Source organism: Pelmatolapia mariae, linkage group LG5 (genome assembly GCF_036321145.2).
Source record: "Pelmatolapia mariae isolate MD_Pm_ZW linkage group LG5, Pm_UMD_F_2, whole genome shotgun sequence".
Classification (NCBI taxonomy): Eukaryota; Metazoa; Chordata; class Actinopteri; order Cichliformes; family Cichlidae; genus Pelmatolapia; species Pelmatolapia mariae.
Genome location: NC_086231.1, coordinates 26,944,632 through 26,972,233, shown reverse-complemented (window position 1 = coordinate 26,972,233; position 27,602 = coordinate 26,944,632). Strand labels below are relative to the sequence as shown.

The following is a 27,602-nucleotide window of genomic DNA, read 5'->3' as shown; positions in this document are numbered from 1 at the left end:
AGCCAACTCCAACTGGAGAACAATCCACCCTACACCACTGTCTCTGTCATAAGAATGTGTAAAATGTTTAGAAATACCATCTGTGAGCAAACAGAATATGTCTCAACAAACTATTAATAGCTATTTCAACTAAATTAAATAGTTATAGATATCAGCTGTATATTATTGAACATAATAATTGAACATATATTGAATATAAATTTAAATCAATGTGAAAATACCCATATTAAAAACAACTTAACGAAAATACAGTAGTAATCTAGTGTGTCAAACGACAGCTCTGACGTCACACGATCGGGTCAATGGTACCACGCAGTTTAACGTGAACGAGCACGTTTGACGTTCACGTACGACCTTGTTTTTGTTGATGTTTAATTTCAGTGCGGCTGCGCGCTGCCTTCGCCGTTGCCGCTGACGCGACCTGACAAGGAAAAAGAGCAAGCTACTAGCTCGGCAGTGAATAGTTTACACGGACTGAGTGTAGAGATTTTTGAGAGGCGAGCAAGTACGCTATCTGAGGACATTCGGGGATAATTTTGGTTTGCGATTTAACGAACCTCACCCGTATGTGATCGCCTTTCCTCGTCGCTGGACGCTGCCTTTGAGGGCCAAGGAACAAAATAGACATCGCCATTATATGATCCAGTGTCCAGCGTCACTTTTACCCTCCATGTGGGTGAGGGAACTGTGTGTGTCAGATTATGGCGAGGAAAACAGTTAGCAGGAAAAGGAAGGCAGGAGAGCCCAAGGACCAACAACAGGTAGGCGGAAACCGGTGCGGGTCCATATTAGCTAGCTAGCTAAACTGTTATGTTGGGATGCTAATTAGCAGTGAGTTAGCCAGATTTAGCTGATATAAGATGTTATGACAGATTTTTACTTACATTATAACATTTAACAGCTTCGCTATATGGGAAAAGCATGCAACGAACAGCAACAATTCTGTATTGTTTAAAATAACATATAATATATTTCGATTTGAAAGTACCCGCTTATATCGTTAGCCAACGGCAGTCCGTTGTCAATCTGACAGCTAATGTTAGCCACGTTATTTGTGCTATTATTCTCTTTATCAGATTTGGCTGGATACTGCTGGCAGTCCTTTTCTCTAATAGGGCCGTCTCTCGTCACCTTCCGATCAACAATAAAAGCAGATTTGATCTTATAAATAGCTGAGTAGTGTTATCAGGCATAGATAGCTATACAGCTAACGCTAGCTGAAACGTTAACTGTTAAGCTGACTAGCCATTTCCCGTATGTACGGACTAACCGTAGATTGGTTGCGTCCACGCCCCGAATTGGACGTTTGTCGACAGATGAAATATCGTATCGAGTAGGCATGCCAAAATAGCCAGTACTGAGTCCAGCACATCAGAAAAAAACGTGTTTGACCTGAACCAGAAAGTGTGAGACTGGTCACAGTAATCACGACCTGCTTCTAGTGCACCTCTCAGGCCCATGGAGCCACCGTTATCGGTAGATTTGAGTCAGATTGTCAGAATAGTTTTCCAGCATTGAACAAAACTGGCAAAATGTTCAAACAGTACAAGAAATAACGAAAAAAAAAAACAGCATGGCACAATGGGTTCCTTTGACATACAAAATCATAAATACTGAGTGTTTTTTCTTCCATTGTTCAAGACCTGTGATCCGGCTTATAATTGGTTTGCTATAGTGTGAGAGAATTAATAATCAACATTTGTAATTGTATTGGATGGAAAATGAGATGATTTATTTTTTTAAGTAGTCTGATTTGCCACTAGTGTGTACTTAATAGCAGTGAGAATGATGTCCTGGGGACCCTGTGCCTCCATATGTTTACATATTAGCGCATATTCAGGCTCTGAAATGCCCCAAAGCTATCGCACACAGTATGAGTCCGATTCTGTTTCTGTTTATTTAACATTTTAAGCGCTGAGGTTATAAACTGTAAAATGTGGATAGAGCTTTAATCATATGGCCAGAGTTTAGTATTCATTGGACAGGAAAGCCACTAATTGTTGCAAAAGTTAAATGAATGTATTAATGGACAAACACCACACAAGCATGACTTGATCAAAACCCTTTTGGAAAAGTGTTTATCATCAGTGATATTACAGTTTGTCATTAGACCCCACAAAAACCCAAACGTTTTAGACAGCCAGCTCAACTACTCGAGATGTACAAATGTAAATGCTCTGATAATTCTCTCAAGTCTCTGTGTACAAGCTGTGTCCACAGTCATGTGGGAGATAGATGGGTATGGCTCAGCAGCTGAGACATTGAAATAGGCACGAAAAAGTCTGAAATTCACATAAATTCAAATCTCATTTGTTTTGTGTTGGTAATAGTAATCGCTTCGTTTTTATAAATCAGTCTCCAAAATTGCACATTCAATAATAATAATAACTAAGACATTGTGTTTTTCCGCAAATAATCCTAAGATTTTATTTCCCTCTCTTTTCACAGCTGGGTTGGTGTCAGGCGCCACACAAGCGAAGCCGTGTTTCTTGTTCTTCACGTCATGCCCAGCAGTGGTGGTGCAGTCGGCGCTCTGTGGTATGTGCTCTGCGGGGGCGGGAGTTCAGACCTCAACAACAGCATGAGTTGCGGCTCCAGAGGAGCCTGCGTGGCTTTGCAGCCGGCAGGCTCCCCGGCATTCTTAAGGAGAGGGAGTTTTCTCTCGGGCGGCTCAACAAAGTGTTTGCCTCACAGTGGCTCAATCATCGGCAGGTGGTGTGTGGGACAAAATGCAACACGGTAAGATGCCCTTTTTATTTGTGATCTGTATTAGCTAGTTAGGCTTTTCCATATGTTATAATAATGTTTGCCTGAAATCCCACTTAATCAGTAGGTTTACATGACTTCATTTAATTTCATTATAAAGAGATAAAGATCGATCTTAAATCAGCTCTAAATCAAGTAAACATTCTTGAGTGAGCTTAGTCAGAATTTTTTCAATTGTCTTCACACATTTTTGGCCAACTAGCTGTATTTTCTTCATATACTTTCAGCTTTTTGTAGTTGATGTACTGACAGGACAGATCACACGCATTCCCATGCTGAAAGACAGGGAGTGTCGTGATGGAGGCTCTGGGGAGGTGGGTCCAGTGGTGCCTGGTCGCAATTATCACTTAACAGAAATCTCCCATACCCGGTTGGACCAGCAAGGCTGTGGGATCCACGCTATTGAACTCAACCCCTCGAGGACACTGCTTGCCACAGGAGGAGACAATCCTAACAGCCTGGCCATCTACCAGCTCCCTACACTAGACCCTGTTTGTGTTGGCGATGTAAGTAGTTTGAACTGTTTGGTTGTTTCCTGACATTTGGTTATTGATAATAGTGATTAATCCGCTTTTTCCTGCTTTAGAAATTATATCAAACTTTCCATGTACCAGACAACATTCATTAAACAGTTCTAGGGATTTTAGGCATTCAAAATTGCTGGGATGCTTTAATTCCACTTATTCAGTAGTATAATGAGTAGTCATTGTAATGACAGTAATGCTGTTTTCCTTCTCCATGTCTGCTCCACTCTGCATGGTACCCTCTCCACACAAATGGAGTGAAGTCACTGTAAAATAAAAGGTTCATTGGAAACACATAATTGCATTAAGCTTCCCTTTTAAATCCAACGTTCTGTAATACCACTCTGCTCATTCGTACTTGTTTCCAAGATTGCAGAGGTGCGATCACGTAGTGTCTTTTGAGATGTCAATAAATCAAGTAGGTCTGGGATTGTGTTGACAGATGGTTTTCTGTGTTGATTGGCAGGCATGTCATAGCAGTCATTAAGCTACAGATGTAGATTCTAAAGAAATGGTGAGGAAAATGGTTAGAACTTTAATGGACATTTTTGTTTTGGCCATTAAAACTATATAGAGTTGTGTTACAATGTCTGAATGAATGAATATAGTCTAATGAAGTGACAGTCTGTCTGATCATCATATCTTTTTAAAACATGAAGCCAACATAACATGTTACAACTTATGTAAGACCAAAACAATTTACTGATTAAATACTTCATATACAGGCAGTTGTATGTAGAGAAATGTATAGTGAGCTATTTAACAAAATGAAAAATATATCTTGTCACTACACTGATCATTGTCTCTTCATTGTTAATTGCAGCACAATTATCATGTCTGCTGCACAATTGCTATTGTCAGTTTGTCATGTTTCCTTTGGCACAGTGACTGATGGTATGCAGTGCCAGGATACTGACAACTAGTAATGTGCTACTTTTTGTGAAGCACTGCTAGGTTGGGTCCCGTTTTTGCCTTCAGAACTGCTTTATTTCTTTGAGGCACGAGTTCAACTATGTGCTAGAAATATTCCTTACAGATCCTTGCTGTGCATATTGACATGATGCGAATCTGCTGATCCACCACATCCCAAAGGTGCTCTATTGGATTGAGATCTGATGACTGTGCCTCCACAGTCATCAGATCTCAATCCGTTTTAGTACAGTGAACTCATTGTTATGTTTAAGAAACCAATGTGAGATGATTTGAGCTTTGGGGCATGGCACATTATTCTGCTGGAAGCAGCCATCAGCTGATGGCCACACTGTGGTCATAAAAGGTCGGCAACAGTACTCGGATAGGATGTTGCATTTAAACAATGCTTAATTGGTACTAAGGGGCCCAAAGAGTGGCAAAAAAATATTCAACACCACAATAATACGATCACCAGCACCCGAAAGCATTCATACAAGGCTGGATGGATTCATGCTTGTTCTTTACTAGAAAATTCTAATTTTTCCATCTGCATCTGAATGTTATAGCAGAAACCAAAACGTATAAGACTAGGCAATGTTTTATTTGTTTTTCTTTTCTTCTTCAATTTTTTTTTCTAATCAGGTTGAAGCAGTGTGGCAATTTTATTTTGTTATGAGCAAACTATTTTCACCCAGAGAAATGTTGCTCACTGGATATTTTCTCTGTTTTAGAGCATTCTCAGTAAACCCCAGAGCTGGTTTTGTGGGAAAATCCCAGTAGATCAGTGGTTTTCTGAACTACTCAGCTGTCATTGCTGTCATGTGAGAGGTTGATTAGATATTTGTCTTAACAAGCAGTTAAACAGGTGTACTGGTGGCCAAGTGAGCGTAGTATACTCACAATACTTTCAGAAGGCACTGTAAAAATGTTGAGCTCAATATACAGTTCACTATACACTGATTAGTAAGTAATTTTAAGTGTGTATTTGAATGCTAACAGCCTCTGCCTGAGTATTGTGACATGCTAACTGTGAGCTTTTTGCTTCAGACCTTGCAGGTTCCCTAAGGTTCTCTTTTCTTCAGGCACAGAAGAATGAAATGCTGAAATAATGTTTTGCTAATACTGCAGCAGTATTTATTTGGAAATCCAGCCTGAAACGTACAAGCTTGTATATCTTTGACATTGTAGCTGTTTGTTTTTTGTTGTTTTTTTCAGGACGGTCACAATGACTGGATATTCTCAATAGCATGGATCAGTGACAACATGGCAGTTTCTGGTGAGTTAGCACGATTCACATGGGAGGGAACATGGCTATTAATCAGTTTACTCTGTGTGACGTGACAGGTAGGGGCATACTAGGAGTGTGTGTCTGTGTGTGTAGTAGGTCAGTAGTCTAGGCAATAATAGGCATGAGCTCTGTTTGTGTCTTAATCTGTAGGGTCCAGAGATGGCTCCATGGGACTGTGGGAGGTTACAGAAGAAGTAATGAGCCAGGCTGAGAGGAGTCAAAATGAGGAGACAGTGCCCTCCTATGCCCACATCTCCCACCGTGCCCTCAAGGACATCCCCAAGGAGTACACCAACCCATACAACTGTAAAGTCCGTGCTCTGGCCTTCAATAACAACCATAAAGTAAGACTCACCTACACGACTAATGTTGTGTGCAACAAAGTCTCCTTTTGCTGAATTTGCTCTTTAGGACGACAAAAGATTGGATGCACCAAACTTTTATATATTGTTTATAATGGCTATAATTTTAGCTAACCTAACAATTATCTTTCCTTAAAAGTTAAAAATATTTCATGAAACGCCTTTGCTCTAAATTTTTAAATGTAGTATAGATTTATCTTGTTCTCTCAGCATCACATCACCAAACAATTTCTTTTCTTTGTGGACTTTAAGGTTATTTAGGTTAATAAATAAACTTGAATCTGAGGTTGAGTTTGTCAAATTGCATCTCAAAACAGTATCTAATGGCATCTAAAACGGTAAACAATTTTACCTATTGCTAAGTCAGGGTAGTCATTTATGAAAGGAAGACCGACAGCTCTTAGAATTCTGAAGCCTTCAGGAGAGTGTCAGTTTTTCTAGACCTAAGCCAATTATGACCTGCCTTTTCCTTTTGGATTTCCTCTTTTTCTTTTTTCCAGGAACTGGGTGCTGTTTCCTTAGATGGCTATTTCCACCTCTGGAAAGCTGAGCATAACTTGTGCAAGGTACAATACATAGATTGACAAATTATAGTTTTATGTATTGGTAATTTTTTTTCCAACAAAGTGCTAGTTATTTTTAATATGCGATCAAAATGATAAATAGTTCTCTAATAATGCTAGGATTTTGTAATTCAGTTTCTCCTAGTGTTAACAGTCTGTGTTGGTTTCTCTAGATACTGTCCACCAAGCTGCCTCATTGCAAAGAAAATGTGTGCCTGGCATATGGACAGGACTGGTCAGTGTATGCTGTAGGCTCTCAAGCCCATGTTTCTTTTCTGGATCCACGGCAACCTACACACAGCATCAAGTCAGTTAGTTCAAGAGAGAGAGGAAGTGGTAAGTCACCTGTTGGCTTTTGAAGTGAGCCAGTAATACAATCAAAGATTAGTTGAGCTATCTAAAACGCTGACTGAGGTTATTTATATGTTGCATGTTGTACAACTAAGTGTAGAAAATGTCATTCTGGCACTGTGAATAGTAAAGTTGTGATTTAACATATTTTCCATATTGGTGGCAATAAATTTACAGTGGCGTGAGCTTGATTTAGCATTCTATCAGCCTGTTTACTCAAAGTACTTGACAAACTATTTTTCACACATACATATTTCTACAACACTTCATTCTGTGCACTTATGCTACAGTAACACTAGGAAAAAAAGAGGTTGAAGACCGCAGCACGACCATGATTCCAAACAATCACGTATGATTTTCGTTCCACTTCTCACGCGTACACCACTTTGTATTGGTCTTTCACGTGGAATTCCAATAAAATTGATTCATGTTTGTGGCTGTAATGTGACAAAATGTGGGAAAGTTCAAGGGGGCCGAATACTTTTGCAAGCCACTGTATCTGCTAGCCCTCAGAGGGGAGCCAGAACTTCAGATTTAAAACCGAAATTGATAAATTCCTCCACAAGTAATGACATATTTACTGTAATAATGCACTTTAATCACAAAATGACAGTGCTCAGCAGCCTTGCCTTTATATATAAAGGTATCCCGAATACCACCAGTTAGCAACCAGTTGAGGTGAATCCCCTTTTACAAAGAGACATGTCACAGATGAGTTGCGTTCAGTGATGCAGACTGACTCAGATTGATTGCAGTATGCTGGCAACCTGTCTGGGTTTATAAAATAGACGGCAGGTACTTGCAAACCTTGCAATTGAAAGAGGTGGCCAAAAGGGCAGAGGGTATTCCACACTCAGACTTGTTGGTCAATGCAACTAACACTAGTCTTCGACAGCGAGGGGGGAAAAAAATTTTTACTTTGCATTTTCACTTGCAGCCAATGTAGAATCACAAGTTAACCTAGCATGCACATCTTTGGACTGTGTGTGTGAGATTGACCTGGTACCACTACCACTGGGGTGTGTTACTGGTTTCTCCTTTAAGTTAGTTTTCAACTGATGGCACAATATAAGTCACCTTCATACTTGCTTAGTATGAAGTTTAAATTATGATTGCCTTCCAATGTGTCAAACATATCCATAACAACTGTATTTTTCACCATGATATAAAAGTTGTACTCTGTCTGGTTAGAAATGAATGCAGAGTTCCAGAGGATTCAGACAGACAAGTTGGAAAGCTCAAACGGTGGGAGGGTAGATGTTGACTGTGTAGCTTTACATTGGCATGTCTTTCTGTCTGTGCAGGCATCCGTTCAGTGAGTTTCTATGAGCACATCGTGACTGTGGGTACTGGCCAAGGTTCTCTTCTCTTCTATGACATCCGGGCTCAGAGATTCCTGGAGAACCCTTTTAATCCAAACGGAGGGTATCGGAAGTGCCCTGGAGATGGCATCCTCAAACTCACTACGGGAAAAGGCTGGCTGGTATGCAGTTTGTTTGTTTTTTTCCAAATCAAGCAGTGAACTGTGGTCAGTCAAACTGTAGTTGGTGTACATGTGCAATGTCTTTGCCCACTTACCCTCTAATAATCCTTTCAGAATCACGATGAGACGTGGAGGAGTTACTTCTCAGACATTCATTCCTTCCCCAATGCAGTGTACACCCACTGCTATGACGACTCTGGCACCAAGCTGTTTGTAGCAGGTGGACCGCTCTGTTCCGGCCTGCACGGCAACTACGCAGGATTGTGGAGCTAGCCTCTTGTTCTCCCCCATCACTTTGTCACTACATCTTCGTCCAGATCTTTACTCATCCAGTCCCTCCATCCCTCTTCAACTTCCAACCTTCTCTGTTTTCGGTGTACCTTTTGTCACCCTGTTTTGCTCACACTTGGACTCAGGAGCATGATATTTTCTTCATTGTATCACGGCTTTCAGTATTATTGTTGTGTATATTTGTCCACCATTCCACTGTTCTTTCTCCTTAAACGATTCCTTTGCACTTCAGCTACTTTTTTTTTTGTTATTTGTTATTCTTTTGGGTTTTTTTAATATAAATATATATATAAAAATGTACAGACTATTACTAATTTTCAATTGCTGCAAGGTCTGCCACTGAGGACGTCAGAAGAGTTCTGGAAAACAATAAGAATAAAGTTCTCATCGTCTAAAAGATTTACATTCAACCTGCAGGGATTAGGCTGTGGTCTTTTGCTGGTTTGTTTTTGTACATACAGATGGCATTTTACCACTTTCTCTGTGAAAAATGACCATGTCTTTAAACAGACAGCAATAAGAGAGAGGGTGAAGGGTTGGAGAGACTATTAATTTAAATGGACTGAACTAGAGACCTGTTTGATGTCGGAACAGCCCACAACAATCACAAAGAACTTCTCCAGTCAGAAGTATAAAAGAAGGATCCAATCAAAGTGGGATTGTGTGTTCATCTTATCCTCGCTGAGATGATGTAAAGGAGATATGTTCAAGCTTGCTGAATGCAGTGTTGTTCTGTTAGGGGGAAAAAAAAGGGCATATTTAATTTTTTGGACTGTGTGATTAGACCAGCACATCCCTGCTGATATTCTGATTTGCTTTGTATTTATTTTTCCCTTTTTTTTTTTTTTTTTTTTGTTTGTTTTGTTTTGTTTTGTTTTGTTTATATCTGCTTATTTTAAAGGTGTGTTGATTCCCCCCCCCCCCCCCCCCCCCCCCCCGTTTCCACTCCCTTTGATCAAAATTGTACAAATCCTAACGTGTAATCACTCTTGTGTTACTAGAGAGTTTACTCTAAGATTATAGGTTTTGGTAGCGAGTTAAATATCATCCAGTATGATGATTAATAGACAGAGGAGCCTTTAATGAGTGAACTCAAACTTCATGTGATTCTCGGGCTCCTCGAGGAACTGGGAAGAAGCTGTGTAGTAGCTCAGTTTGGTCTTCTCAGCCGTCCAGCTATGAGGATGCAAGGAAAGCTAATGAGAATTTGGGCTATACCCTGGAGTTAAATGCTGCAGGCACATACACTTGTTGTCAGTTGTAAAACTTTTATTTCCTCTCATTTTTTTTGTACTGAGGAGCGGGTGAATCTGCTCTTCTTCTTTTTTTTGTTTGGTAGAGGCAGGGTAGGCTTGAGTTGAGTTTTTGCCTTCAAGTCTTTCTGTGAAAGACTGCCACAGGCAATCATAGTTTTCCTGTTCTACATGGAACTTTTCTCCAGTTTTCATGATAATGATTGACAAAAAAAAAAGAAAATCCTAATTACGACCAATTGAACAAATAACCAACACTTTTGAAGTGTATTTTATATATAAACGTGTATATGTATGTGTAAAATACATAAGGACAATTGCATACATTTTTATGTACATGTCTGAGAAAGTGTGTGGATTGATGTGTCTACTTGGTGATGCCCCCCCCCCCTTTTTTTTTTTTTTTTTTTAAATATATACACACACCTCATGAATGTTTTTACAAATGGCTGAATTTGAGGATATTGTAAGATATAAACATTTCGGGAAAACAAGCTATTAAATCTTTAAAATGAATAAATAATACAAAATAGGATGTATATTGATGTAATGTGCTTTTGTGTTTTTTTTTGGGGGGGGGGGGGGGGGTGGTTGTACTTGACATAAGTACCCAGAGGATTTCCTCTTGACATAAAGGGTGCAGAAAGGTCACTTACTGCAGCAAAACAAGTTAAAGATAAAAACGATCAGAACTCATCATGAGATTTAGTGACAATATTTAGTAACTTGTTTGTGCCAGCACAAGACGCAAAAAGGATAACTTGTGATAGAAACTGAAATGTAAAACCTGAATTCTCAATGAACTCCTCATGAGTTTTGGGGAGAAGAACCAACAGGACCAAGCAGTTATAGAGGATATGCAACACAAGCTTGAAGAGCAGAAATGAAGCAAAACAGAAAGAAATGCAGTGCAAGCTCCAAGAAAGAAAAAAACCCGAAGAGTTGCAAGTAATGATTAATGAAGCACTGCACCTACAGACATGCTAGGAACAACAGGAAGATATGCAAAGATGCAAAATATCCAAGATTTTAAGAAGGAAAATACAGATTTGCAAGTATTTTACAAAGAAGTTGAGGACAAAAACATTGAAATCAAGGAACAGAAAGAACACCTGAAGGATCCAAGGACTGTATAACAAAGTACAAGACAGAAACACTGAAATGCAGGAGGAGAAGCGAGGATGGGTATAAACACTTAAAGATGCTCAGTGTACACTTGGAGAAATGGAGAGGAGGAAGCAGGAGTTATAAGCCATCTGTAAAAAAGTACAACAGAGATATAAAGACATGCACAAAGCAACGAAAGTAAGAGCAATATAAAAAAAAGCTGAAAGAAGAAAGAGCGTGAAGATAAAAAATGTTGAAGCACAGACAAAAGATCCACAAGAACTGTGCTTGAAAATGATAAGCAGCACTTTGCTGCTTCTTCAGCTCAGTCTGGACAAGAGTAGCCTCCTCTTCCTCCACCCTCTCCCTCCATTTACCCTTTCTCTTCTTCTCCTTCCTCCCATCCTCCTCCACTCCTTTATTAACCCTTTTCCCCTCTCTTCTTCATCCTGTCTCCCTTTGTTTTCTTTTGTTTTCTTTGAAAAATGTAAGTTTTTCCTTCCCACTCTTGCCTACAGCTTACTCATAAGGGATTGTTGTTTTTCCCCCTCTACGTTTTATTCCTTTCTTCACCCTCTTTTGCCCTTCTACCCTTCCATTACACTTTTATTTTGTTCTTTTAATTTCCTCTATAACCCCCAACATGTTTCTTCATCCTTGTGAACAAAGGGTGGGGAGATCACTAAACACAGTTAATCATATTTCCACATATCTCTGCCTCTCTGCATAATGTGTTAAGTGTATAAGAAAGTTCAGTCATATGATGTATTTGCTTAAAGCTATGTCAACCAGTCATGCTGATCATGTTGATAGCAATAAGCAAGAAAAGTCGAACAAGTTAAACTGAGCTTTACTGAACGTGACTCCCTCTGTTAAGATGATACAGATAGATAAGGGTGCTAGTGGTTTCATTCAAGAATAAATCACCTTTATTAGAAAATAAAAATTCAAGAAAAGACTCACTTTAATCATTTACCTTGATTTTATTATGAAATACATGCATTAGTGTTTACTCATCCTATTTCTGTGGCATGATAAATGGCAAATGAAGAAAATACAAGAACAGGAAAGTGTATGCAGAAGAGCATCTCTGATTGAAATAATGTCACACCTAGAAAACGATGGGCGACAGCATCAAAGAACCACACCAGGTGGCACTCTTGTCAGCTGTTAGAGACTTGTTTGCTTGTGATAGTGTTCAAGGACATTATCTAGGTTGCAGTTGGTGGTTAAATAAAAACATGTAGTAATGCAGGCAGAGATGATGAAGGATGATGCAAAATGGATGTTTTCCATTCCATTCCAGACTGGATTGTTGTGCAGATTTCACTATAATGTTCAAGAGAAGCCTCAAGTATGGCTGTCTTGTTCTTATTCCTGTAACTTGACTCTTAACCCTGGAAGTATCGGCGAAGCTTTATAGAATCCTCATACATGAGCGCTGGCTTTTCAGTTTTTCCAACATTCAACAGTTTTCATTTTCACAGTTTTATACTCCAGCAGACTCCAGCCAAGCCAAAACAGTTATTTTTCACCACTGAAGAAGCAGCAGCAACCGCTCTATGGTCCAGGTAGGTATGGCAATGGTTTGCCATTGTTATCATGATTGTGCATCTATGGTTAATTCCATCAAGACAGTAAAGCTAAATTAAAAACAAAGTTAAAAGGAGCCACTAATGGTTATTCATTTGTTGGCTATGATTGTGAAATAAAGGCTCCTATATATATTTGACATTTATTCCAGTTATTCACTTTACATTAAGTTTTACTTCAAGTTTTAGCATCTTTCTTACCTTTACTCCAGAGTCACTTAGCCAAGTCAGGCATTGTAGCTTTAAGGAAAACCATCACTAGAACACTGCACAGGACTGGACTACGAGGTTGCAGACCAAGAAAACCTCCACTTCTGCAGGTGAGACACCTTAAAACCAGACTCAAGTATGCTAAGGTCAACCTAGAGAAAGATTATGCATACTGGAAGTGTGTCCTTTGGCCAAAGAAATGCTGCTGATGTTTAGAGAAAGAAGGGGACGCACGCAACCCAAAGAACACCACAGTGCCCACAGTCCCCACAGTGAAACACAACCGTGGGAGTATTATGGTGTGGAGATGCTTTAGTCAGTCTGGAACTAGGAATCTTGTCAAGAAAGAAGGAATACGTGTGATGAACTGAAGACCAAGGTCCATGCCAGAAGACCGTCAAATCAGAAGGAACTTGAGAGAGTCACCAATGAAGAATGGACATGTTCATATGGGGGGATTATTTACCCTCAGATCCTGAGCCCCCGTGTGTTAACGAAAATACTGTTACTGTGCGTAAATACACAATGCTCTTGTTTTTCTGCAGGCTGTGTGAGGCTGATGGAACTTATGAAGTAGATTTTGCATATTTTAAGAGTGATACAATAATCCAACACACTAACACAGTCAAACTTTGCCATATTTGCTATATTTTGAAGGATTCATGGTATTTATGGGTGTGACAGAGAGAAGTAAAAAAAAAAAAAGCAAACAACAACAACAACAACAGAGTATATGTAAATTGCTCTTTGTGAGACATGCATGCACGTTTTAATTCTGAACTAAAGTAGGCGAGAACTAAAGTAAACAGGCTAAAGTAACCTACGGGTATTATTAATGAAGGGCAGAAAGGGAGACAGCTGTAAACACTCAGCGTGAGGACTGGGTGAAGTGTTACAGGACAGAGCAAAGGTTTAGCACTGCGTTCACAGCTATCAGCCTGTCACAATTACGCACTCTGATAACATTCCCCCTCTCATTAAAAAGAAATGAACTCTCAAGCTTTGACGAATATCACAAACAAAGTAACGTCTCCTTCTTTCAGCGTTAAACTGAGTGTTAGGCAGTGTGCAGCAAACCAGTAAATAAGGGTTGTGTGATTCATTTAAATATTTTCCTCTCAAATTTCTGTGCCGTTAAAGGGAAACTCTTACAATTACATATACAATAAGGCCAACCACCAAAGTACCTGCTGTGTCCGCGCCAGTAATAGTTATTTTTACATTTCATGTGTATTTGTAAGATTTGCACTGTTTAAGATTTTCAGTCAGAAATCGCTCCATATTGAACATAAGTGAAGTCATACAGCTCAGTACAAACACCACACCACACTCGTGTAGTTTGCTTTCTTCTTCTAATATTCAGCAGTAAAATGTCTGTCAAAATGCTGTAATTAATGGAGCTCAAAAAGATCTACAGTATGTCTAGATTGATGTCTGAATCTAACTTTATAAGACAGCATTGCAAAGAGGAACAGTTTGCGTACATGGCACAGTGCGTAAATGCGCATATGGATGAATTCTGCCTCCACATTAGCTGAAAAATGAGAGATGACGGTAACTCTGTGAAAAATGGCAAATTGAAAATTCTCCAGATAATAAGTGAGGGAGAGAAATCAAAATCAAAGACACACAGGCATGAGATGTAAGCAATGTGAAAGTGCAGACGCTTTATGCCCTTAAATCCAGCCTTACATTTGATCACTTTCGCTCAGTTATAGCTTAATAATGTAAACTTGACACTCTGGCGAGATTAATGCCTTATAAACAAATATCTCAAACGTGTAGGCGATTGGCAAATATCACTGCACTTATGTACATTATCATATCATTATCTGATATACGTAACTGTGTGCGTCTTCAAAAAGCACACCACGATTAAAAATCCAGTAAATCTGCGTTTTTGCTGGACATCGCTGATGGTAAAACCTGAGAAGTTTAGTTGTGACCTGGAGACGAGAGATGAGCATCCACCGCGGCACCACGCGTCACGTGATCATCTTGTCTGCTGCTGGCCGAGTGAAGCGTATTAGCAGGTAATAAAAACATATTTTCTTGCGATTTTCAACTTAAGTTTGTGTGTTTTCTGGTATTTTAATTACGTGCTTATTGTCTTTTTTTCGTGAAGCACCGGGTCGCTGGCTTTTCTGTTTCGCTTTCTCGAGGTTGTGAAGGATGTTTTTCGCAATTTTTCTGTTGTCTTGTTTCCCGGCGAGCAATGTCGGGATGGGATTGTGCTTCGCTACGAGGCCTTTGCTTTAGATTTCGTGTACCTTTGTTGTTAGCTTGGTTAGCGTCTAGTTTACATGTTTGCGGCACGTCTGGTTTAAAGGCAACTGTCATAACATGGCTGTGTGGACCTTTAAATGCCTATAAAGCTTAAATAAGCCAGTTAGACCGCCGTTGGCTATCAACTTGGACCAGATTTAGATAGCATCGTTAGCTATCCGCGATCCCACTGCATCGTTTGTTCACTATCGACGCTACGGTCTCAGCGTTAGCAAGCTGGTAGCTAACTTCAGTTCTTGCTAGCGAGGACAAAGGGGACCATAACACCAAAGGCACAAAGTCGGTCAGTATTCAATCTAAAACAGTGCTACGTGAATCTGATTTATTTTTCAAAGAGCGATATGGGATGTTAGCCGTTACCAAAGTGTCTCATTGTTAAACTCGAAATATAAGTAACAGCAGCGGGCTAATGTTAGCATTGCTTCAAAACAACCCTCTGCTTCCTTCGTTACTGGAATAATAACCTGTAGGTAAATATAATTTAGACATTTCTAAACAGATATAAGTTAATGTATATAAACACGGGGCTTCGTGGAACTTGTCTCTGATGTGATATTTCTGGTTGCCAACATAAATATTAGTAGGAATTGCGAAATACTGTTAGTGGATTATTGTTTTGTTATCGTTTGTGGCCATGACTGTCGATACCCGTAATTGCGATGTAGTAATATTTTTATTATATATATTTTTTATTAAATATTTTTATTATATATACTTCATATATTCTCAAGGTCATAAATATATTTATTTTTTTCTTGCTTTTTTAAAAGCTAAAATTCCTTTTGAAGCTTGGTCGTCCTTGTGCATTAAGCTTTGTTCAGTCCAGTAGCCAATGGCAGCTTTGTATTTGCAAACGTCATTCAGGCACTTGCTATTGTTCTCTGACATAAAACAAATGGGTGAGTGGGAACATCTGTAGTCGTCCTTATGGTGGACACTGTAGTGAAAATTCACTGGTAAACGTTGCAGTACAGAGTACTGAGAAGTCACATTGGCTGTATGCTTATGGGTAAATAAAGCCCTCCTTGTGGAAGTGGTTCTGATAGTGTTTACTATGTGCTTTTAAAAACATGTTAGCTGGTGCCAGTGTAAAACAAGATCTATTTTGCACAGGACTATAGAAGTATAGAGAAGAATTCAGTATTTCACTGCAGAAGTTTGGTGCTTGGAGTGTGTACAACAAATTTGCTTTAAACTGTCTAGAAAAGCAAGGGGTGTGGGGTCAGGGTGTGTAGTGTTTGTTCTGCCTCGCACACACAGAGTTCTGTGCTGTTTGTAAGAGGACACTGGGTTGCTTTCCCTCCTTGACCCAGATTTTCAGCAAAGCTGTTGCGTCACCAGGCCAACTGTGGGGCTTACAGCCTCCATAAGGGGAGTATTCATATTTGTCCAATAAGGCTTAGGTATACCCACAGTACATACTTTTGGCATTCGGACTTATTCAAGAAAAATAAAAACAAACACTGACACTCTATTCTAGCAGCACAGTAACTGCAGTGTTATTTTCCTTTCCGTTCACTCATCAACACATGTTGTGTTTTCCTTCTGCAGATTTTTCTATTTTGTACATACAGAGTTTTGTATATACTGTATATGATGAGCTCGCTGGGCGGCGACAAGGCCCGGGGTCCTCGGGAAAAAGCGCTGCCAGCTTCCGCTCACACATCACAACCACAGAAACAAATACAGGTGAGCCACTGCATACCTAAAACCACAGTTCTTTGAAATGCTGACATTTTAAGAGAAAAAAGCAAAAAAAAAAACCGAACCCCAACACAACCATGACAAGCAATTTATCTGACGATCAGTACTGAAAAGTATTTTCTTTTGTTTTGATTGCAGCTTCACAATCATGCACTTTATATTGTGACAATATAAAGTGATTTCAGACAATTCAAAACAAACCAAACATTTGAATTCATTCTCTTTACATTTCACATACTTTATTCCTCATTTTTTCTCTTGGTAAAAGCTGTCCAATTGTTTCTGTGTTACAGGCTACTGCTGAGCAGATCCGGCTTGCTCAGATGATCTATGACAAGAATGATGCTGACTTTGAGGGCAAAGTTAACCAGGTTAGTGACCCTTAAGTAGTTGTCAGACTGTGTGGGGCTTATGTCAGACTCTTAGGGGGAATCAGGCTATGTTGTCATGTTCTTCCGTTAATCTACATTGTGCATTTTGTTTTTATCATTTGACATTTCTAATCTTGTTTTCTAATGTTTTCTTTTTTCTTTTTTAACCAAGCTGATGGAAGTGACGGGGAAAAACCAGGATGAGTGCATGGTTGCGCTCCATGATTGCAATGAGGATGTCAGCAGAGCCATCAACTTCCTCCTGGAGAGCAACACAGACATGGTAAATGACAACTTTAGGTGAAATCAAACGGGATCAATGCAAAGTACACATATAGAGCCTTTAATCTGCTTTTGACTGTTCATAACAGCCTCTGTTTGATGGTTTTTGAGATGTGTATTTTTTTCTTTTGTTGAGAACAAGTTGCTGAAACTTTAAAACAAATGAAACATGAACATTTTGGTGTCATTTAATGGCATCATCAGGGTTTGCTAACTGCTATCATTGTGTATACTCAGGCTGTATAGTGAAATGTTCAGTACTGTCACTTTCAAATTTTCATGTACTCTTAAAGTGGAGTGTGAGCCATTGGTCTGGATTTGAAGAGAATCTTATTGGTTAAAATAGAATTTAAGTAGTGTCATCTGAGCTCTGTCAGATATGCACATATCCACTAAAATCAGTCTCTAAGCTGCACTGTGTCCCTGTGAGTACTTGTGTGACTTTTTTTAAAAAAATTTTTTATCATGAACTGTTGTACAAAATTTTCCTCGGTCTTCTGTTCCGAGCGCAAGGTCAAACAGGCCACTAAATGCCTGGCAAGCACTTGGGTGTTGTGTCTGAACGTCTCAGCAGTTTTGAAAAATGCCAGCTGGCTCAGATGTTGAGGAAAGACTGTAAGGCTTGACTATCAGTATTGTTTTTGCTTTCATGGAAGCCCAAAAATAGCAAATAGCTGGTTTTCCATCTTACCTGGAAGCCTCTACTGTAATGCTATCATTGTTACGTAATCTGAAAACTGTACTGTTCACTATGTCATAAAGAAAGAGATGCTTCTGAAACATTTTTCTTATGCTGTAGGAGTAGTTACACAATAAGGAAAATTGTTCTGGTATTTATTGTATTTATTTACACGTCACTGCATAGGGTGGTCAAAAATCGTCAACATCGCAGCTTTCTTTTTCATGTTTTTCAGTGCCCTGGCGTGGCATGTCTTGGAGCAAAATACACAAGTTCATGTTGGGTTACCATTAGGCCTGTGGCATATCATATCATCTGCTATTATACGACAAAAGTGCCATATCACGGTACCAGTGATATGAGGACGCCGTGACTTGGGTTTCCCAGCATGGACAAGCAGACAAGCTCAAACATGTCTGACAGTGAGAGGCTTTTAGTAAGAAAGGGAACTACTTTGGTAACTTCCAACAAAGCACAATGCTCTGGCAAAATACTCAAGAAAAAACTGTTCCTGCTAAAGGTGGGAACAACAAACTTGTTTCACCACTTGAAGCAAAAACATACCATTGAGTAGAATCAAGCTAAGAAGGCATGTGTGACTCAAAAGTAAACAAACAGTTTAACCAGGCATAGCCGGAGCACTCGCTAACTGCACTCCATTTGACAAGAAGAACAAGAGGGGATTGCGATTACTAATTCAGTTAAGTGGTGGTGAAGGAGGGCTGTAAGCAGCTGATTAAAGAGCTGGTTAAAATACTTAAAACCTCAATTGAAAACACTACCTAGGAGTTACCTTTTAAATTGGGCAGTCTGCCATCAGTAGCTCATTGGAAAAGGATGTAAAATACCCTTCATTTTATTCACAATAATAATTGCTGCTGTCTGCAGCTGCAATCACTGATAAAATGTTATTCAGTATCTTTTGTTTTGTTTTTTTCCTTTTAAATTAAAGCTGCTATTGAATGCTTCAGTGCTGGTATCTTGTTTTACCCCACCATATCTCTTTGATTTGGTACAGATCTCCATCCCATCCCGGTGCCTCAGATCCTCCTCTTCTCTTCTTCTTCTTCTTTCTGTTCCTTCATTTTGTCTTATTACTACCATGGGGGGCAGGGCTTTTAGTTGCTCTGCCCCTCGACTTTGGAATTCCTTACCCCCTGACCTCAGAAACATCACTTCTTTCCCCCGTTTTAAGTCCACCCTCAAAACCCACCTGTTCAAGATAGCCTACTCTGTATAACTTCTCCATGCTCTTAAACTTTGTTTTATTATTGTGTTCATTTCCTGTTTTTATGCTTGTCTTATTTGCTCTTATTTACTTGGGTGTTTTGAAAGGTGCTTTCAAATAAAATGTATTATTATTATTATTATTATGTTATTAATCCAGTACTGTTTATTTAAGGTGTCATTGTTTAATTTAAAAAAAAATCATTTTCTGTGTTCAGACCTCATGGGAAACAGTGGGAAAGAAGAAGCCCTTGGTGAAAGAAGGCCCATCAGAAAGCAAGGAGAACAAGGAGAACAGGGAGAAGAAGGGTGAAAGGGAGGCTAGCAAGGGTCGTGCCACTGGCAACCGCAAAGGCAAGGGGGCCAGTCGGAGCCGACAGGGTAAGGAACTTCAGTTTTTCAATTTTCAGTATTGTTTGTCCTACTGTTCATGTTAGTCATCTTTTTTTTTCTACATACATAGCACGTCCAGAGGAGAACGGTGTTGAGGTGACACCAGTGGACAAAGGCTCGGATCGAGGTCGGAGGGTCAAAGGTGGAAGAGGTGAGCAGGTGCACCAACACAGCACTGTCAGTATAGCGAACACTTGAGGGTAAGTTGTTAACCTTTGTGTGACTATCACACAGGATCTGGAGTTCGAGGTCGAGGGAGAGCACCAACAGGAAGCAGGTTTTCAGCCCAGGGGATGGGGTATGCTGGCAACACATGCGCGCACGCACACACACACACACACACACACACACACACACACACACAGTTTCATTCTTCTAAGAGTTTTAGGTGAAAATTAATACGTTTTCAATGAGAATGAAGATGTTTTTTTTTTTTTAGTTGACTGTTTAGAAACTAACAGGATAAATGCATTCTGACAGAAATCTGAAGGCCAAGCAGCCAGGAGGGGGAAAAAAAGCCTGTTGTTAAGGTTTTTTAAAACCCTGTAACTACACACATTCTCATCTGGCAGTATTTTCTATTACTTCTATTACTAGAAAACCACTTTTTGTGTGTGTGTGTGTGTGTTTGTGTGTCTGTCTCAGTATTTGTCTCCTTAAATCTTCTCCAGGACGTTCAATCCTGCTGACTATACCTCAGAGGCTGGGACAGGGACCACACAAACAGAGGTTTGGGACACAACTACTAACAACAGCACAGATGGAACAGGTGAGCTCAAGAGAACACACATTCACATACAAACAGCTCATGGCTTATATATCCAGGTGTGTGCCCACAGAGCAGACAGGACCGTTATCCCTATCAGAGTTTGCATACTGCTTCTTGTACACCTGCTTATTCTGTCTGCACTTCTCACTTATTACTGGTTGTCCTCTAGTTGCCTGGAGGAATACTTTGGAAGACTGGGCAGCTGAGGACTGGAGTGAGGATGTTAGTGTGAGTTGACACAGTGTCACACATTACAGCCTGGTAGTAGCAGGTATGTTTTGCTGGTGTAACAATTGTGTGTCTGTCTTTGTGTCCTTCTGCAGCTCTCAGAGACCAAAGTGTTCACCTCCTCATGTGCACCTGCTGCTGAGAACCACATCACCCCTGGGCAAAGGTGCGTAACTTTATATTTTACACTTTTCTTGGGTGGGGGATCAAGAATTTCCTGTTAAGAGATGTTATATTACATTTTTGCTTCTTCTTCTTCTTTTTTTTTTTTTTTTTTGCTTTGATATATTTTCTAATTGGCTGAATGGACTCTGTCTGTTAGTCTGGACCTCGCTTCTCTGCTGCAGAAGCCTGTGGTTGGAGCAAGAGAACCACCTCCTTCTTCCTCTCAGAGTCTGGTCTTTACCAACTCCCATCATCACCAGCAGCAGCCCCACAGCCGCAGTGCCACCAGTAGCACAAGCTACGCACATGCTGCTCTGGTAAAAATACACTCTACACTCCTTCTCATGTCACATGGTCTTTGATCTGCCATGTGTTGTACAGAGATCCAGAAACAAAGATTGATGACTCTGTTTTCTCCTCTTCTGTGCCAGTCATCAGTGCTGGGAGCTGGTTTTGGGGACTTGGGCCAGGCTAAAAGGACTCAGGCCAACCCAGGAGCTCAGATACTGGAACAGCTGAAGGGTCCTGGCTTGGGTCAGCTTTCCTCATCCCAGGCAACCCCTCCTGTCAGTACCCAAGGAAGCAACACTTCTATTGGTCGACTGCCAGGCCTGGGAGCACCTGTACCGCCACCTTCCTCCTCTAGCTGGGACATGAAGACTTCAGAATCCAACACCACCTCACTGTCCTCACAGTACAGCCGTAGGTGTACAAATGGAAAAGTGGTGCTCACTTTTTTTCTTTTTTGTTTATTGCATAAGCATTTATATTCACTTATTTCAAATCTGTTCCCGGCTCCTTCTGGTTGTTGTGACTCCGCAGGTGAGTTTGGTCTGCAGCCAGAGCCTTCTCTTGTGCTGAGTCAGCTGGTTCAGAGGCACACGGGCCCCTCCTTGCCTTTGGCGCGTCAGACGAGTCCACAATCGCAACAGCAAGCACCATCTGCTTCAGCCTCACCTGCTCCCCAACACACCAGCACGCCAGCACAGGCAGGCCCGGTGATGGCTCCTGCTGGTGCTAAACCTCTTGCCCCGAATGCAGGGCTGGACCCTCAGGGCAACAGCACGACACAGCAGCAACGGGCACAGCTCAAAGGCCAGAAACGAAGGATACCTCCCACGTCAAAGGTAAACAGATAGCAATAGTCTTAAGCTCTCAGATAAATATTTAGTTACTCATGAACCTTATGGGCCGCATGGGGTTTTATTTTTATTCTTTTATCCTTAAGTGTGTTGTTATTATTAGAATTTTAATTTTGAGTCAAACCAAAGTCATCAGTTTTACACACTTTATATCCAGGTGCTAGAACTTGACTGTTTCACTTTCTTTCTGAAAGATCCCATCCACTGCAGTAGAGATGCCAGGCTCAGCAGATGTTCCTGGACTGAACCTCCAGTTTGGAGCGCTAGACTTTGGCTCGGAGTCGGCGTTGCCAGAATTTGGAGTCGTGGATAATTGCGTGAGTGCAGCATCGAGGGAGTCCGCGTCGGCCCCTGCCTCAGCACCACCTGCAACAGGACCGGGGGCACAGAGCCAGACGAGCCTGTACTCTAAACCGCTCAGGTACTGTGTCGCCTCTGATCACTTATTAAATCTTTCTAAAACAATGCAAGAGCGACGCATTTAACAAGATGTATCCCAAAAACACTGTGTATGTCAAATACTGTGTAAAAGGCAGATTTAATCATAGATGACTCAGAATGGAAAATGGTACATAAAGTTTTAAACTGTCAACCTATCTGTACTTCTTTTCATTTTGGTGCCTTGCAGTGAGTCACTGGGCAGCCCTCTCTCGGTGGCCCTGTCTTTGCCCCTCTCCTCATCAGAGCCAGTTTATCACTCCTCCACAGTGGCTTTGCCCAGTCTCACCTCCTCATCGTTAGGGACCGCAAGCTCAACCAACACTCCTTCCTCCTCTTCAACAACCTCAACCACCTCCGCCTCTGTACCTTCCTCATCTCCCTTCTCCACGGTGGGGGGGAGCTATGATGGGACCATGCCCCCTCACACAAGACTGGCATTTTCTCAGAACAAAGAGGCCACGGGGCCAGTGATGGTGAGTAAAAGGGACTAATGAGCAGTAGTTCACAAAGTCTGTCCTCAAAGGTGGTAATCTTTGAGTGGAGAGGGGGGATAAATTAATTGGTAGGCTGTTTACATTCCACTTTGACCATTTTCTATCTTTGAGGTCATTGGTCATCAACGCAACCAGACAGTGTTACTTCCTGTTGTAAAAACAGTGTCACTCAGAAATTACAGGTCATGAGTCATTTGCTCAGTCTCATACTAACTTCCTGTCAAACATGATAAATTTGTTTAGGGTTGATTTCCACTGTCTTGCCAAATAATGTCAACTCTGAACTGAACTCAAGTTTTGTTGATACAGTGTGTGTTTGTAGATGCTGTAAACGTTCTTATCTGTTATCCGTGAATGAAAACACAGCTGCTCTATATTTTCTTACCACCAGAACGGTTTGAATGGTGTGAGGACTTCTGCTGCTCTGGACAGTGAGTTACTTTTGATTAATTGGTCAGTTGAATGCATATTTGCTGCTGTTTACAAATGTCAACATTCTTCATTTGGCTAAGCTCATTCAGGTTATTTACACGATTATGTATTCCCAATCTTAGCTTCATCAGCTTCTTCTACACCAAAACCAGAGTCACCGTCTATGAACATCAGCACCAACGGCGCTTCAGCTCCTTCCTCCCATTTACCGTCTACCATGCCTCCACACAGCTCCACCACGCTCTCCGGCCTGGCAGCGGACCTGCCCTCAGTCAGCCAACTCAACTCACTCAACAGGTGACACACTTAAACACACACAGTAACTTAGTATAGCTTTAATTTAGACATTTGTGTTCCCTACTCCGAAAGAGAATACATACTGTTTGGGTACCTGTTACCATCTGCCTGCTGTTTCTTCCAAATGGTTGAAAGATTTTTTTTTTCTCAGTGTGTCATCTTTAAAAAAACAACAAAACAAACAAACAAAAAACCAACCTCTTGACTTGTAGTGCCTCCTTGTACACTTGCTAATGATCACACATTCCACTGTGCCTTCCCTCTGCAGTCATGTCAGCAGTCATTCCTCAGTTTCAGCTCTGGGCTCCAGCTCTCACACTGTAAGTACCTGTTTGTTCTCTGTGTGATTTCCTCTGCAGCTTAATAACATGGAATTATAACAGGCTGATGTGCCAAAGTCCTAATAAAAATAAAGCCAAAGTAGGCTTAAAAGCATAAATGTCTTGATTATTTGGGGAGGGGATCCTAGGTAAAGGACCCCCTGCCATCTGGGTGTCTCCAGTTTAATAACCAGTATAGGCAGCATTCCTTAAGAAATGAAATCTGCAGAATAAATTGAATAGAACTACTTCAATTCAAGCCACTTCTTTTGTTTCTTTGTCTACAGTACACCAGTGTTGACAGCAGTAATGTGAGCTCTCTGGCTCCCTCATCTGGCTCTTATACGTCATCCCAACCCACAGCCTCAGCACTCCACTCAGCCCACAACAGCAGCAACAGTAGCAGCAGCATCAGCCACCTGTCCAACATGCCCAGCATGGGCAACAACATGAGCAGCACAGTTGGCGGTATTGCTGGTACAAGCGGACTTCACTCAGCTGCTACCGCCACCAGCAGTACAGTGCTGGGACTTGGCTCCAATGGAGCTACTGCCACATCCAACCTCTCTGCACCAAGGACTACACCCCTGCTCTCCTCCTCCACTGGTAATGCATTAAGGGCATTGTTTTCACCTATACCACTGGCTCCATGATACCACCTTTAAAGTGGCTCTAATTGGAGCCCTTAGATGTACATTAAAGTAAACGTGTGTTATTGTATTGACAGGTAAAGCTCCTCCTAACCTGTCCCAGGGTGTGCCTCCTCTACTGCCCAACCAGTACATTATGGGCCCGGGGGGGCTGCTGCCTGCTTACCCAGTAAGTAGACCTTCTAAGATCTAGAGTCACTTTTCTGTACTTGGGCTTTTGTATTTACACATGCAGTATTCTGTAGGATGTGTGACTGAGCCTTCTTGTTTTTTGTGCCTCACAGCAGATCTATGGCTATGAGGACCTGCATATGCTCCAGTCGAGACTGCCAATGGTGAGATGAATTGTTACGCTTGTGGGACAACTCTTTGTTTATCATCTCTTTAGTGCTTGTTCAGATTTTTAGGTTGTTGTGGATCCTCTCCTGATCCTCTTCTCTTCCTTTAGCCCTCTTTGCAGGATTACTATGGAATAACATTCCCTGGCCCCGCAGCAACTCTTTCCGGCAGAGATGGGAGCCTTGCCAACAACCCTTACTCAGGTAAAGCACCCTAACTCTTGGCTGGCCTTGCCAGAAATCCTAAAATCCGGTGTTTGTTCTCACTTGACTTCTCTCCTGTTTTTGCTAGGTGAAGTCACAAAGTTTGGCAGGAATGACTCCACCTCCCCAGCTCCCCCCACAAGCCTTGCGGCGCCGCAGCCTCCCCAGGCTCAGAGCCAAGGACAGAACCAGGCGCAGCCTCAGCCTCCTCAGGCCCAGCCTCAGCCCCAGGGCCAGCCACAGCACCACAGCAGTCAGCAGGCCTTTCTGCCGCCAGGCTACAGCTACACAGGCCTGCCTTACTACCCTGGAGTGCCCGGTGCCGTACCTAGTGCTGCTACCTTCCAATATGGCCCCACTATGTTTGTTCCTCCTGGAGGGCCAGGACCAGCTTCGGCCAAGCAGCACAGCATGGGCCTCGGCCTGGGAAACCCTTCGGCTAGCCCCTTCCAGCAGCAGACACAGCAGCAGCCCAGCGGCTATGGCCAGCACACCTTCAGCTCAGGTTCCTAAAAACCGATGCTAATGCCTGTCAGCACTGGCAATTCGAGCATTGTTGTTACTGTGATTTGTTTGACAAGATGAGACAAGATGTTTTCTTTTCCAGGGTACGAAGAGCTGACAGCAGGGCCGGCAGGAGTGGAATACAGTAAAGGGTACAACTCCTCTTCACAGGCACAAGCCAAATCTGCTGCTACTGGCCCCGGGAAAGGTACAAAGAAAAGACACTGTTGCTAATTTGAATTTTTAAAGTCCAAGTTTTAATTGTACTGTTTTTCTACCAGGGGTCTCAGTGACATCCAGTAACTCCGGTGTGCCAGACATCAGTGGAAGTGTTTACAATAAGACCCAGGTGACAAATGTCAGCTGCACACCCACCCTGTTGTGTTGCTGTGCTGTTTGTGCCTTTACTAATAAATCATCTCTCCTCTATCTGCAGTCTTTTGATAAGCAGGGTTTCCATGCAGGAACCCCTCCTCCCTTCAGTCTGCCATCAGCGCTGGGGGGTCCAGGGCCTCTGAACCCTGGAGCAGCTCCTGGAGGCTATGCACCTGCCCCATTCCTCCACATCTTGCCTCACCAGCAACCACACTCACAGCTGCTGCACCACCATCTTGCTCAGGACGGACAGGTAGAGATACTTCCCAGCAGTCTCCTGGGTTTCATCTTTGTCACTTCATACATGTTTATCTGTTTTGGGATGTTTACCTGTTTATTGATGTTTGATGTTCAGGGTGGTCCGAGCCAGCGTGGCCAGTCCAGTAGCCTGCAGCAGAAGAGCCAAGTCAACAAGTCGGGCTACGGCAGCTCCCCTTACTGGGCCAACTGAGAACGACTACACCTGTGATGTGTGCGTGCACCACACCAGTATATCTGACTGACAAGATCATAGAGGGACAAACGATTTACAACACAAGCTAAAACACACACACTACCACCACCCCCCTCCCCTTTGCTCTGTATATCCCCTTTTCAAATTTATGGCTGTTGTATGTAAAATATATTTATGTATGTATTTATACAGTATATATGTATTGGTAGGACATAAAATGTGGTTTTCTGCATTTTGTTTTTATTTTGAAGGACATTTTATTTCAAAATAATGGAAAGATGAGAATGCTAAATCATGGAGATGAAGATGGTGAATATACTTGAACACAAGCATCTTGTGATGTGGATTTTTTTTGTATGCATACATGAACTGAGAATGATGTAAATAGATTATACCCATCATTTTCATGGCAAAAGCCTTTTTTTAATTTTAGAAGAAATATTTTTTTTGTAACTTTGGTCTCCCGCATCTGTGAATCCTTATATTGAGGGTGACTTGAGTTGATAGCTAGACTTTTCTTTTACCCCCGTTTCCTTCCATTTGTCTCTCATTCCGACTCTTACTAGTTGGTTGGCTTGACCAGCCAGGCCTTGGATTTGATGTCATTTTAACATTGGTTTAATCCTTGTTGTCCAAATTAAAAGTTATGAACAGTTTCTATCGATCTGGCATCAGTATTTGCTTACTACACTTGGAGGTTATGAATTCAGACTGATACTTGGAAAGTCTGACAACAAAGGATGGTTGATGTGTAATCAGACCATGTTGCTCAGGGATGACATTTAACAGGAAGTATGGGTATCGGCACCGTTTGAAGCAGTTCAGCAGAAACTTTAAGCATTTTTGTTCCTTGTTAAATAGATTAATGACCATACAACACAGTGGCCACACTCTGTTTTGACATTCAGCAACTTTGAAAGTCCACAACAGTTTTGCCACTGTCCAGACCTGCGCTTACAAAAGTGCACCCTGTATAAATATACACTGCAGTTGTTTCAGACCTAAAAATTTAATATGCTGAACATCTATAGACAAGAGTACACCAGATTTTCTTCTTGCATTAAGTTATGATTAAGCTTCAGTTACCCTCTGCACATAATTGCCAAAAACTAGCCTTTCAGAAATTCTGTGCACACATGACTATT

At 41.4% G+C, this 27,602-nt stretch overlaps 2 protein-coding genes across 3 annotated transcripts; both read left to right on the top strand.

Moving 5' to 3' along the window:
* Positions 1 to 383: 383 nt before the first annotated feature.
* Positions 384 to 9,410, top strand: dcaf12 (DDB1 and CUL4 associated factor 12). The gene is made up of 9 exons (XM_063474532.1): positions 384 to 761; positions 2,449 to 2,739; positions 2,994 to 3,272; positions 5,418 to 5,478; positions 5,641 to 5,834; positions 6,353 to 6,418; positions 6,589 to 6,751; positions 8,071 to 8,249; positions 8,364 to 9,410. The coding sequence occupies exons 1-9, from the start codon at positions 702 to 704 to the stop codon at positions 8,520 to 8,522; spliced, it is 1,452 nt and encodes a 483-aa protein (XP_063330602.1). The 5' UTR covers positions 384 to 701; the 3' UTR covers positions 8,523 to 9,410.
* A 5,252-nt stretch (positions 9,411 to 14,662) lies between these two features.
* ubap2a (ubiquitin associated protein 2a) lies at positions 14,663 to 27,113 on the top strand. 2 transcript variants are annotated; one of them, XM_063474531.1, is made up of 27 exons: positions 14,663 to 14,735; positions 16,540 to 16,677; positions 16,986 to 17,063; positions 17,236 to 17,346; positions 19,470 to 19,632; positions 19,715 to 19,795; positions 19,879 to 19,942; positions 20,316 to 20,413; positions 20,583 to 20,641; positions 20,737 to 20,807; positions 20,964 to 21,123; positions 21,238 to 21,508; positions 21,629 to 21,933; positions 22,143 to 22,369; positions 22,577 to 22,862; positions 23,275 to 23,314; positions 23,438 to 23,612; positions 23,881 to 23,932; positions 24,220 to 24,538; positions 24,660 to 24,751; positions 24,867 to 24,917; positions 25,031 to 25,124; positions 25,213 to 25,629; positions 25,732 to 25,836; positions 25,910 to 25,977; positions 26,065 to 26,256; positions 26,359 to 27,113. In XM_063474531.1, exons 2-27 carry the CDS (start codon positions 16,582 to 16,584, stop codon positions 26,452 to 26,454), a joined length of 3,771 nt encoding a protein of 1,256 aa, XP_063330601.1. In that variant the 5' UTR covers positions 14,663 to 14,735; positions 16,540 to 16,581; the 3' UTR covers positions 26,455 to 27,113. The 2 variants fall into 2 exon arrangements, with proteins under 2 accessions (XP_063330601.1, XP_063330600.1); XM_063474530.1 differs by lacking the exon at positions 14,663 to 14,735 and adding an exon at positions 14,969 to 15,271.
* Positions 27,114 to 27,602: the final 489 nt, after the last annotated feature.